The following is a 12,854-nucleotide window of genomic DNA, read 5'->3' as shown; positions in this document are numbered from 1 at the left end:
GCGGATCATCCTTCTCTCCTCTCTACCTTCAGGCGATCATCCTCCTCTCCTCTCTACCTTCAGCCGATCATCCTCCTCTCCTCTCTACCTTCAGCCGATCATTCCCCTCTACTCCCTACCTTCAGCCGATCATCGTCCTCTCCCCTCCTCTCTACCTTCAGCCGATCATCCTCCTCTCCTCTCTACCTTCAGCCGATCATCCTACCCTCCTCTCTACCTTCAGCTGATCATCCTCCCCTCGGCTCTACCTTCAGCCGATCATCCCCCTCTCCTCTCTACCTTCAGCCGATCATCCGCCTCTCCTCTATACCTTAAGCCGATCATCCTTCTCTCCTTTCTACCTTCAGCCGATCATCCTCCTCTCCTCTCTACCTTCAGCCGATCATCCTCCCCTCCTCTCTACCTTCAGCCGATCATCCTCCTCTCCTCTCTACCTTCAGCTGATCATCCTCCCCTCCTCTCTACCTTCAGCCGATCATCCTCCCCTCCTCTCTACCTTCAGCCGATCATCCTCCTCTCCCCTCCTCTCTACCTTCAGTCGATCATCCTCCTCTCTATCTTCAGCCGATCATCCTCCCCTCCTCTCTACCTTCAGCCGATCATCCTCCTCTCCTCTCTACCTTCAGTCGATCATCCTCCTCTTCTCTCTACCTTCAGCCGATCATCCTTCTCTCCTCTCTACCTTCAGCCGATCACCCTCCTCTCCTCTCTACCTTCAGCCGATCATCCTCCCCTCCTCTCTACCTTCAGCCGATCATTCCCCTCTCCTCCCTACCATCAGCCAATCATCCTCCTCTCCCCTCCTCTCTACCTTCAGCCGGTCATCCTCCTCTTCTCTCTACCTTCAGCCGATCATCCTCCTCTCTACCTTCAGCCGATCATCGTCCCATCCTCTCTACCTTCAGCCGATCATCCTCCTATCCTCTCTACCTTCAGCCGATCATCCTCCCCTCCGCTCTACCTTCAGCCGATCATTCCCCTCTCCTCCCTACCATCAGCCAATCATCCTTCTCTCCCCTCCTCTCTACCTTCAGCCGATCATCCTCCTCTCCTCTCTATCTTCAGCCGATCATCTCCCCTCCTCTCTACCTTCAGCCGATCATCCTCCTCTCCTCTCTACTTTCAGCCGATCATCGTCCTATTCTCTCTACCTTAAGCCGATCATCCTCCTCTCCTCTCTACCTTCAGCCGATCATCCTCCCCTCCTCTCTACCTTCAGCCGAATATCCTCCTCTCCTCTCTACCTTCAGCCGATCATCCTCCTCTCCTCTCTACCTTCAGCCGATCATCCTGCCCTCCTCTCTACCTTCAGCCGATCATCCTCCCCTCCTCTATACCTTCAGCCGATCATCCTCCTCTCCTCTCTACTTTCAGCCGATCATCCTCCTCTCCCCTCCTCTCTACCTTCAGCCGATCATCCTCCTCTCCACCTTCAGCCGATCATCTTCCCCTCCTCTCTACCTTCAGCCGATCATCCTCCTTTCCTCTCTACCTTCAGCCGATCATCCTCCCCTCCTCTCTACCTTCAGCCGATCATCCTCCCCTCCTATCTACCTTTAGCCGATCATCCTCCCCTACTCTCTACCTTCAGCCGATCATCCTCCTCTCTTCTCTACCTTCAGCCGATCATCCTCCTCTCCTCTCTACCTTCAGCCGATCATACTCCTCTCTACCTTCAGCCGATCATCCTCCCCTCCTCTCTACCTTCAGCCGATCATCCTCCCCTCCTCTCTACCTTCAGCCGATCATCCTCCTCTTCTCTCTACCTTCAGCCGATCATCATCCTCTTCTCTATACCTTCAGCCGAACATCCTCCCCTCCTCTCTACCTTCAGCCGATCATCTTCGTTTCCTCTCTACCTTCAGCCGATCATCCTCGTTTCCTCTCTACCTTCAGCCGATCATCCTCGTTTCCTCTCTACCTTCAGCCGATCATCCTCCTCTCCTCTCTACCTTCAGCCGATCATCCTCCCCTCCTCTCTACCTTCAGCCGATCATCCTCCCCTCCTCTCTACCTTCAGCCGATCATCCTCCCCTCCTCTCTACCTTCAGCCGATCATCCTCCCCTCCTCTCTACCTTTAGCCGATCATCTTCGTTTCCTCTCTACCTTCAGCCGATCATCCTCGTTTCCTCTCTACCTTCAGCCGATCATCCTCCTCTCCTCTCTACCTTCAGCCGATCATCCTCGTTTCCTCTCTACCTTCAGCAGATCATCCTCCCCTCCTCTCTACCTTCAGCCGATCATCCTCCCCTCCTCTCTACCTTCAGCCGATCATCCTCCTCTCCTCTCTACCTTCAGCCGATCATCCTCCCCTCCTCTCTACCTTCAGCCGATCATCCTCCACTCCTCTCTACCTTCAGCCGATCATCCTCCTCTCCTCTCTACCTTCAGCCGATCATCCTCCCCTCCTCTCTACCTTCAGCCGATCATCCTCCCCTCCTCTCTACCTTCAGCCGATCATCCTCCTCTCTACCTTCAGCCGATCATCCTCCCCTCCTCTCTACCTTCAGCCGATCATCCTCCCCTCCTCTCTACCTTCAGCCGATCATCCTCCCCTCCTCTCTACCTTCAGCCGATCATCCTCCCCTCCTCTCTACCTTCAGCCGATCATCCTCCCCTTCTCTCTACCTTCAGCCGATCATCATCCTCTTCTCTCTACCTTCAGCCGATCATCCTCCCCTCCTCTCTATCTTCAGCCGATCATCTTCGTTTCCTCTCTACCTTCAGCCGATCATCCTTGTTTCCTCTCTACCTTCAGCCGATCATCCTCGTTTCCTCTCTACCTTCAGCCGATCATGCTCGTTTCCTCTCTACCTTCAGCCGATCATCCTCGATTCCTCTCTACCTTCAGCCGATCATCCTCTCCTCCTCTCTACCTTCAGCCGATCATCCTCCCCTCCTCTCTACCTTCAGCCGATCATCCTCCTCTCCTCTCTACCTTCAGCCGATCATCCTCCCCTCCTCTCTACCTTCAGCCGATCATCCTCCTCTCCTCTCTACCTTCAGCCGATCATCCTCCTCTCCTCTCCACCTTCAGCCGATCATCCTCCTCTCCACCTTCTGCCGATCATCCTCCTCTCCACCTTCAGCCAATCATCTTCCCCTCCTCTCTACCTTCAGCCGATCATCCTCCTTTCCTCTCTACCTTCAGCCGATCATCCTCCCCTCCTCTCTACCTTCAGCCGATCATCCTCCCCTCCTATCTACCTTCAGCCGATCATCCTCCCCTCCTCTCTACCTTCAGCCGATCATACTCCTCTCTTCTCTACCTTCAGCCGATCATCCTCCTCTCCTCTCTACCTTCAACTGATAATCCTCTTCTCTACCTTCAGCCGATCATCCTCCCCTCCTCCCTACCTTCAGCCGATCATCCTCCCCTCCACTCTACCTTCAGCCGATCATCCTCCCCTCCTCTCTACCTTCAGCCGATCATCCTCCCCTCCTCTCTACCTTCAGTCGATCATCCTCCCCTCCTCTCTACCTTCAGCCGATCATCCTCCCCTCCTCTCTACCTTCAGCCGATCATCCTCCCCTCCTCTCTACCTTCAGCCGATCATCCTCGTTTCCTCTCTACCTTCAGCCGATCATCCTCCCCTCCTCTCTACCTTCAGCCGATCATCCTCCACTCCTCTCTACCTTCAGCCGATCATCCTCCTCTACTCTCTACCTTCAGCCGATCATCCTCGTTTCCTCTCTACCTTCAGCCGATCATCCTTCCCTCCTCTCTACCTTCAGCCGATCATCCTCCTCTCCACTCTACCTTCAGCCGATCATCCTCCTCTCCTCTCTACCTTCAGCCGATCATCCTCGTTTCCTCTCTACCTTCAGCCGATCATCCACCCCTCCTCTCTACCTTCAGCCGATCATCCTCCCCTCCTCTCTACCTTCAGCCGATCATCCTCCTCTCCTCTCTACCTTCAGCCGATCATCCTCCCCTCCTCTCTACCTTCAGCCAATTATCCTCCTCTCCTCTCTACCTTCAGCCGATCATCCTCCCCTCCTCTCTACCTTCAGCCGATAATCCTCCCCTCCTCTCTACCTTACGCCGATCATCCTCCCCTCCTCTCTACCTTCAGCCGATCATCCTCCCCTCCTCTCTACCTTCAGCCGATCATCCTCCCCTCCTCTCTACCTTCAGCCGATCATCCTCCCCTCCTCTCTACCTTCAGCCGATCATCCTCCCCTCCTCTCTACCTTCAGCCGATCATCCTCCCCTCCTCTCTACCTTCAGTCGATCATCCTCCCCTCCTCTCTACCTTCAGCCGATCATCCTCCTCCCCTCTCTACCTTCAGCCGATCATCCTCCCCTCCTCTCTACCTTCAGCCGATCATCCTCCCCTCCTCTCTACCTTCAGCCGATCATCCTCCTCTCCCCTCCTCTCTAATTTCAGCTGATCATCCTCCTCTCCTCTCTATCTTCAGCCGATCATCCTCCCCTCCTCTCTACCTTCAGCCGATCATCCTCCTCTCCTCTCTACCTTCAGCCGATCATCCTTCTCTCCTCTCTACCTTCAGCGGATCATCCTTCTCTCCTCTCTACCTTCAGGCGATCATCCTCCTCTCCTCTCTACCTTCAGCCGATCCTCCTCCTCTCCTCTCTACCTTCAGCCGATCATTCCCCTCTCTTCCCTACCTTCAGCCGATCATCCTCCTCTCCCCTCCTCTCTACCTTCAGCTGATCATCCTCCTCTCCTCTCTATCTTCAGCCGATCATCCTCCCCTCCTCTCTACCTTCAGCCGATCATCCTCCCCTCGGCTCTACCTTCAGCCGATCATCCCCCTTTCCTCTCTACCTTCAGCCGATCATCCGGCTCTCCTTTCTACCTTCAGCCGATCATCCTCCTCTCCACTCTACCTTCAGCCGATCTTCCTCCCCTCCTCTCTACCTTCAGCCGATCATCCTCCTCTCCTCTCTACCTTCAGCCGATCATCCTCCCCTCCTCTCTACCTTCAGCCAATCAGCCTCCCCTCCTCTCTACCTTCAGCCGATCATCCTCCTCTCCCCTCCTCTCTACCTTCAGTCGATCATCCTCCCCTCCTCTCTACCTTCAGCCGATCATCCTCCTCTCCTCTCTACCTTCAGTCGATCATCCTCCTCTTCTCTCTACCTTCAGTCGATCATCCTTCTCTCCTCTCTACCTTCAGCCGATCACCCTCCTCTCCTCTCTACCTTCAGCCGATCATCCTCCCCTCCTCTCTACCTTTAGCCGATCATTCCCCTCTCCTTCCTACCATCAGCCGATCATCCTCCTCTCCCCTCCTTTCTACCTTCAGCCGGTCATCCTCCTCTCCCCTCTACCTTCAGCCGATCTTCCTCCCCTCCTCTCTACCTTCAGTCGATCATCCTCCTCTCCTCCCTACCTTCAGCCGATCATCCTCCCCTCCTCTCTACCTTCAGCCGATCATCCTCCCCTCCTCTCTACCTTCAGCCGATCATCCTCCTCTCCCCTCCTCTCTACCTTCAGTCGATCATCCTCCTCTCTATCTTCAGCCGATCATCCTCCCCTCCTCTCTACCTTCAGCCGATCATCCTCCTCTCCTCTCTACCTTCAGTCGATCATCCTCCTCTTCTCTCTACCTTCAGTCGATCATCCTTCTCTCCTCTCTACCTTCAGCCGATCACCCTCCTCTCCTCTCTACCTTCAGCCGATCATCCTTCCCTCCTCTCTACCTTCAGCCGATCATTCCCCTCTTCTCCCTACCATCAGCCGATCATCCTCCTCTCCCCTCCTCTCTACCTTCAGCCGGTCATCCTCCTCTCCTCTCTACCTTCAGCCGATCATCCTTCTCTCTACCTTCAGCCGATCATCCTCCCATCCTCTCTACCTTCAGCCGATCATCCTCCTCTACTCTCTACCTTCAGCCGATCATCCTCCCCTCCTCTCTACCTTCAGCTGATCATCCTCCTCTCCTCTCTATCTTCAGCCGATCATCCTCCCCTCCTCTCTACCTTCAGCCGATCATCCTCCTCTCCTCTCTACCTTCAGCCGATCATCCTCCTCTCCTATCTACCTTCAGCCGATCATCCTCCTCTCCACCTTCAGCCAATCATCTTCCCCTCCTCTCTACCTTCAGCCGATCATCCTCCTTTCCTCTCTACCTTCAGCCGATCATCCTCCCCTCCTCTCTACCTTCAGCCGATCATCCTCCCCTCCTATCTACCTTCAGCCGATCATCCTCCCCTCCTCTCTACCTTCAGCCGATCATCCTCCTCTCTTCTCTACCTTCAGCCGATCATCCTCCTCTCCTCTCTACCTTCAACTGATAATCCTCCTCTCTACCTTCAGCCGATCATCCTCCCCTCCTCCCTACCTTCAGCCGATCATCCTCCCCTCCTCTCTACCTTCAGCCGATCATCCTCCCCTCCTCTCTACCTTGAGCCGATCATCCTCCCCTCCTCTCTACCTTCAGCCGATCATCCTCCCCTCCTCTCTACCTTCAGCCGATCATCCTCCCCTCCTCTCTACCTTCAGCCGATCATCCTCCCCTCCTCTCTACCTTCAGTCGATCATCCTCCCCTCCTCTCTACCTTCAGCCGATCATCCTCCCCTCCTCTCTACCTTCAGTCGATCATCCTCGTTTCCTCTCTACCTTCAGCCGATCATCCTCCCCTCCTCTCTACCTTCAGCCGATCATCCTCCCCTCCTCTCTACCTTCAGCCGATCATCCTCCTCTCTACCTTCAGCCGATCATCCTCCACTCCTCTCTACCTTCAGCCGATCATCCTCCTCTACTCTCTACCTTCAGCCGATCATCCTCGTTTCCTCTCTACCTTCAGCCGATCATCCTTCCCTCCTCTCTACCTTCAGCCGATCATCCTCCTCTCCACTCTACCTTCAGCCGATCATCCTCCCCTCCTCTCTACCTTCAGCCGATCATCCTCCCCTCCTCTCTACCTTCAGCCGATCATCCTCCTCTCTACCTTCAGCCGATCATCCTCCACTCCTCTCTACCTTCAGCCGATCATCCTCCTCTACTCTCTACCTTCAGCCGATCATCCTCGTTTCCTCTCTACCTTCAGCCGATCATCCTTCCCTCCTCTCTACCTTCAGCCGATCATCCTCCTCTCCACTCTACCTTCAGCCGATCATCCTCCTCTCCTCTCTACCTTCAGCCGATCATCCTCGTTTCCTCTCTACCTTCAGCCGATCATCCTCCCCTCCTCTCTACCTTCAGCCGATCATCCTCCCCTCCTCTCTACCTTCAGCCGATCATCCTCCCCTCCTCTCTACCTTCAGCCGATCATCCTCCCCTCCTCTCTACCTTCAGCCGATCATCCTCCCCTCCTCTCTACCTTCAGTCGATCATCCTCCCCTCCTCTCTACCTTCAGCCGATCATCCTCCCCTCCTCTCTACCTTCAGCCGATCATCCTCCCCTCCTCTCTACCTTCAGCCGATCATCCTCCTCTCCCCTCCTCTCTAATTTCAGCTGATCATCCTCCTCTCCTCTCTATCTTCAGCCGATCATCCTCCCCTCCTCTCTACCTTCAGCCGATCATCCTCCTCTCCTCTCTACCTTCAGCCAATCATCCTTCTCTCCTCTCTACCTTCAGCGGATCATCCTTCTCTCCTCTCTACCTTCAGGCGATCATCCTCCTCTCCTCTCTACCTTCAGCCGATCCTCCTCCTCTCCTCTCTACCTTCAGCCGATCATTCCCCTCTCTTCCCTACCTTCAGCCGATCATCCTCCTCTCCCCTCCTCTCTACCTTCAGCTGATCATCCTCCTCTCCTCTCTATCTTCAGCCGATCATCCTCCCCTCCTCTCTACCTTCAGCCGATCATCCTCCCCTCGGCTCTACCTTCAGCCGATCATCCCCCTTTCCTCTCTACCTTCAGCCGATCATCCGGCTCTCCTTTCTACCTTCAGCCGATCATCCTCCTCTCCCCTCTACCTTCAGCCGATCTTCCTCCCCTCCTCTCTACCTTCAGCCGATCATCCTCCTCTCCTCTCTACCTTCAGCCGATCATCCTCCCCTCCTCTCTACCTTCAGCCGATCAGCCTCCCCTCCTCTCTACCTTCAGCCGATCATCCTCCTCTCCCCTCTACCTTCAGTCGATCATCCTCCTCTTCTCTCTACCTTCAGTCGATCATCCTTCTCTCCTCTCTACCTTCAGCCGATCACCCTCCTCTCCTCTCTACCTTCAGCCGATCATCCTCCCCTTCTCTCTACCTTTAGCCGATCATTCCCCTCTCCTTCCTACCATCAGCCGATCATCCTCCTCTCCCCTCCTCTCTACCTTCAGCCGGTCATCCTCCTCTCCCCTCTACCTTCAGCCGATCTTCCTCCCCTCCTCTCTACCTTCAGCCGATCATCCTCCTCTCCTCTCTACCTTCAGCCGATCATCCTCCCCTCCTCTCTACCTTCAGCCGATCATCCTCCCCTCCTCTCTACCTTCAGCCGATCATCCTCCTCTCCCCTCCTCTCTACCTTCAGTCGATCATCCTCCTCTCTATCTTCAGCCGATCATCCTCCCCTCCTCTCTACCTTCAGCCGATCATCCTCCTCTCCTCTCTACCTTCAGTCGATCATCCTCCTCTTCTCTCTACCTTCAGTCGATCATCCTTCTCTCCTCTCTACCTTCAGCCGATCACCCTCCTCTCCTCTCTACCTTCAGCCGATCATCCTCCCCTCCTCTCTACCTTCAGCCGATCATTCCCCTCTCCTCCCTACCATCAGCCGATCATCCTCCTCTCCCCTCCTCTCTACCTTCAGCCGGTCATCCTCCTCTCCTCTCTACCTTCAGCCGATCATCCTTCTCTCTACCTTCAGCCGATCATCCTCCCATCCTCTCTACCTTCAGCCGATCATCCTCCTCTACTCTCTACCTTCAGCCGATCATCCTCCCCTCCTCTCTACCTTCAGCCGATCATCCTCCTCTCCCCTCCTCTCTACCTTCAGCCGATCATCCTCCTCTCCTCTCTATCTTCAGCCGATCATCCTCCCCTTCTCTCTACCTTCAGCGGATAATCCTCCTCTCCACTCTACTTTCAGCCGTTCATCGTCCTATTCTCTCTACCTTCAGCCGATCATCCTCCTCTCCTCTCTACCTTCAGCAGATCATCCTCCTCTCCTCTCTACCTTCAGCCGATCATCCTCCTCTCCTCTCTACCTTCAGCCGATCATCCTCCCCTCCTCTCTACCTTCAGCCGATCATCCTCCCCTCCTCTCTACCTTCAGCAGATCATCCTCCTCTCTACCTTCAGCCGATCATCCTCCTCTCCTCTCTACCTTCAGCAGATCATCCTCCTCTCCTCTCTACCTTCAGCCGATCATCCTCCTCTACTCTCTACCTTGAGCCGATCATCCACCTCTCCTCTCTACCTTCAGCCGATCATCCTCCTCTCCTCTCTACCTTCAGCCGATCATCCTCCTCCCCTCTCTACCTTCAGCCGATCATCCTCCTCCCCTCTCTACCTTCAGCCGATCATCGTTCTCTCCTCTCTCCCTTCAGCCGATCATCCTCCTCTCCTCTCTACCTTCAGCAGATCATCCTCCTCTCCTCTCTACCTTCAGCCGATCATCCTCCTCTACTCTCTACCTTCAGCAGATCATCCTCCTCTCCTCTCTACCTTCAGCAGATCATCCTCCTCTCTACCTTCAGCCGATCATCCTCCCCTCCTCTCTACCTTCAGCCGATTATCCTCCTCTCCTCTCTACCTTCAGCAGATCATCCTCCTCTCCTCTCTACCTTCAGCCGATCATCCTCCTCTACTCTCTACCTTGAGCCGATCATCCACCTCTCCTCTCTACCTTCAGCCGATCATCCTCCTCTCCTCTCTACCTTCAGCCGATCATCCTCCTCCCCTCTCTACCTTCAGCCGATCATCCTCCTCCCCTCTCTACCTTCAGCCGATCATCCTTCTCTCCTCTCTACCTTCAGCTGATCATCCTCCTCTCCTCTCTACCTTCAGCCGATCATCCTCCTCCCCTCTCTACCTTCAGCCGATCATCCTTCTCTCCTCTCTACCTTCAGCCGATCATCCTCCCCTCCTCTCTACCTTCAGCCGATCATCCTCCTCTCCCCTCCTCTCTATCTTCAGCCGATCATCCTCTTCTCCCCTCCTCTCTAACTTCAGCCGATCATCCTTCTCTCCCCTCCTCTCTACCTTCAGCCGATCATTCTCTCTTCTCTACCTTCAGCCGATCATCCTCCTCTCCTCTCTACCTTGAGCCGATCATCCTCCTCTCCCCTCCTCTCTACCTTCAGCTGATCATCCTCCTCTCCTCTCTACCTTCAGCCGATCATCCTCCCCTCCTCTCTACCTTCAGCCAATCATCCTTCCCTCCTCTCTACCTTCAGCCGATCATCCTCCTCTCTACCTTCAGCCGATCATCCTCCTCTCCTCTCTACCTTAAGCCGATCATTCCCCTCTCCTCCCTACCTTCAGCCGATCATCCTCCTCTCCTCTCTACCTTCAGCTGATCATCCTCCTCTCCTCTCTACCTTCAGCCGATCCTCTCCTCTCTACCTTAAGCCGATCATCCTCCTCTCCTCTCTACCTTCCGCCAATCATCCTCCTCCCCTCTCAACCTTCAGCCAATCATCCTCCCCTCCTCTCTACCTTCAGCCGATCCTCCTCCTCTCCTCTCCTCTCTACCTTCAGCCGATCATCCTCCTCTTTCCTCCTCTCTACCTTCAGCCGATCATCCTCCTCTCCTCTCTACCTTCAGCCGATCATCCTCCTCTCCTCTCTACCTTCAGCCGATCCTCCTCCTCTCTACCTTCAGCCGATCCTCCTCCTCTCTACCTTCAGCCGATCATCCTCCTCTCCTCTCTACCTTCAGCCGATCATCCTCCCCTCCTCTCTACCTTCAGCCAATCATCGTCCCCTCCTCTCTACCTTCAGCCGATCATCCCCCTCTCCTCTCTACCTTCAGCCGATCATCCTCCTCTCCTCTCTACCTTCAGCCGATCCTCCTCCTCTCCTTTCTACCTTCAGCCGATCATCTTCCCCTCCTCTCTACCTTCAGCCGATCATCCTCCTCTCTACCTTCAGCCGATCATCCTCCTCTCCTCTCTACCTTCAGCCGATCATCCTCCTCTCCTCTCTACCTTCAGCCGATCATCTTCCTCTCGTCTCTACCTTTAGCTGATCATTCCCCTCTCCTCCCTACCTTCAGCCGATCATCCTCCTCTCCTCTCTACCTTCAGCCGATCATCCTCCCCTCCTCTCTACCTTCAGCCAATCATCCTCCCCTCCTCTCTACCTTCAGCCGATCATCCCCCTCTCCTCTCTACCTTCAGCCGATCATCCTCCTCTCCTCTCTACCTTCAGCCGATCATCCTCCTCTCCTCTCTACCTTCAGCCAATCATCCTCCCCTAATCTCTACCTTCAGCCGATCATCCCCCTCTCCTCTCTACCTTCAGCCGATCATCCTCCTCTCCTCTCTACCTTCAGCCGATCATCCTTCTCTCCTCTCTACCTTCAGCTGATCATCCTCCTCTCCTCTCTACCTTCAGCCGATCATCCTCCTCCCCTCTCTACCTTCAGCCGATCATCCTTCTCTCCTCTCTACTTTCAGCCGATCATCCTCCCCTCCTCTCTACCTTCAGCCGATCATCCTCCTCTCCCCTCCTCTCTATCTTCAGCCGATCATCCTCTTCTCCCCTCCTCTCTAACTTCAGCCGATCATCCTTCTCTCCCCTCCTCTCTACCTTCAGCCGATCATTCTCTCTTCTCTACCTTCAGCCGATCATCCTCCTCTCCTCTCTACCTTGAGCCGATCATCCTCCTCTCCCCTCCTCTCTACCTTCAGCTGATCATCCTCCTCTCCTCTCTACCTTCAGCCGATCATCCTCCCCTCCTCTCTACCTTCAGCCAATCATCCTCCCCTCCTCTCTACCTTCAGCCGATCATCCCCCTCTCCTCTCTACCTTCAGCCGATCATCCTCCTCTCCTCTCTACCTTCAGCCGATCTTCCTCCTCTCCTTTCTACCTTCAGCCGATCATCCTCCCCTCCTCTCTACCTTCAGCCGATCATCCTCCTCTCTACCTTCAGCCGATCATCCTCCTCTCCTCTCTACCTTAAGCCGATCATTCCCCTCTCCTCCCTACCTTCAGCCGATCATCCTCCTCTCCTCTCTACCTTCAGCTGATCATCCTCCTCTCCTCTCTACCTTCAGCCGATCCTCTCCTCTCTACCTTAAGCCGATCATCCTCCTCTCCTCTCTACCTTCCGCCAATCATCCTCCTCCCCTCTCAACCTTCAGCCAATCATCCTCCCCTCCTCTCTACCTTCAGCCGATCCTCCTCCTCTCCTCTCCTCTCTACCTTCAGCCGATCATCCTCCTCTTTCCTCCTCTCTACCTTCAGCCGATCATCCTCCTCTCCTCTCTACCTTCAGCCGATCATCCTCCTCTCCTCTCTACCTTCAGCCGATCCTCCTCCTCTCTACCTTCAGCCGATCATCCTCCTCTCCTCTCTACCTTCAGCCGATCATCCTCCCCTCCTCTCTACCTTCAGCCAATCATCCTCCCCTCCTCTCTACCTTCAGCCGATCATCCCCCTCTCCTCTCTACCTTCAGCCGATCATCCTCCTCTCCTCTCTACCTTCAGCCGATCCTCCTCCTCTCCTTTCTACCTTCAGCCGATCATCTTCCCCTCCTCTCTACCTTCAGCCGATCATCCTCCTCTCTACCTTCAGCCGATCATCCTACTCTCCTCTCTACCTTCAGCCGATCATCCTCCTCTCCTCTCTACCTTCAGCCGATCATCTTCCTCTCGTCTCTACCTTCAGCTGATCATTCCCCTCTCCTCCCTACCTTCAGCCGATCATCCTCCTCTCCTCTCTACCTTCAGCCGATCATCCTCCTCTCCTCTCTACCTTCAGCCGATCCTCTCCTCTCTA

The 12,854-nt window shown here is 54.9% G+C and overlaps 1 protein-coding gene across 1 annotated transcript; it reads left to right on the top strand.

The window, feature by feature from the left end:
* Positions 1–242: 242 nt before the first annotated feature.
* Positions 243–1,289, top strand: LOC130309995 (YLP motif-containing protein 1-like; the record flags this gene model as incomplete). Its single annotated transcript, XM_056552362.1, is given in 1 exon segment — positions 243–1,289. A coding segment is annotated over 1 exon segment (914 nt), but the record flags the coding sequence as incomplete, so codon positions are not given.
* Positions 1,290–12,854: the final 11,565 nt, after the last annotated feature.

The sequence above is a fragment of the Hyla sarda genome, unplaced genomic scaffold (genome assembly GCF_029499605.1).
Source record: "Hyla sarda isolate aHylSar1 unplaced genomic scaffold, aHylSar1.hap1 scaffold_1545, whole genome shotgun sequence".
NCBI lineage: Eukaryota > Metazoa > Chordata > Amphibia > Anura > Hylidae > Hyla > Hyla sarda.
The sequence above is the reverse complement of the archived record's forward strand: the minus strand, read 5'-3'. Positions and strand labels throughout refer to the sequence as shown.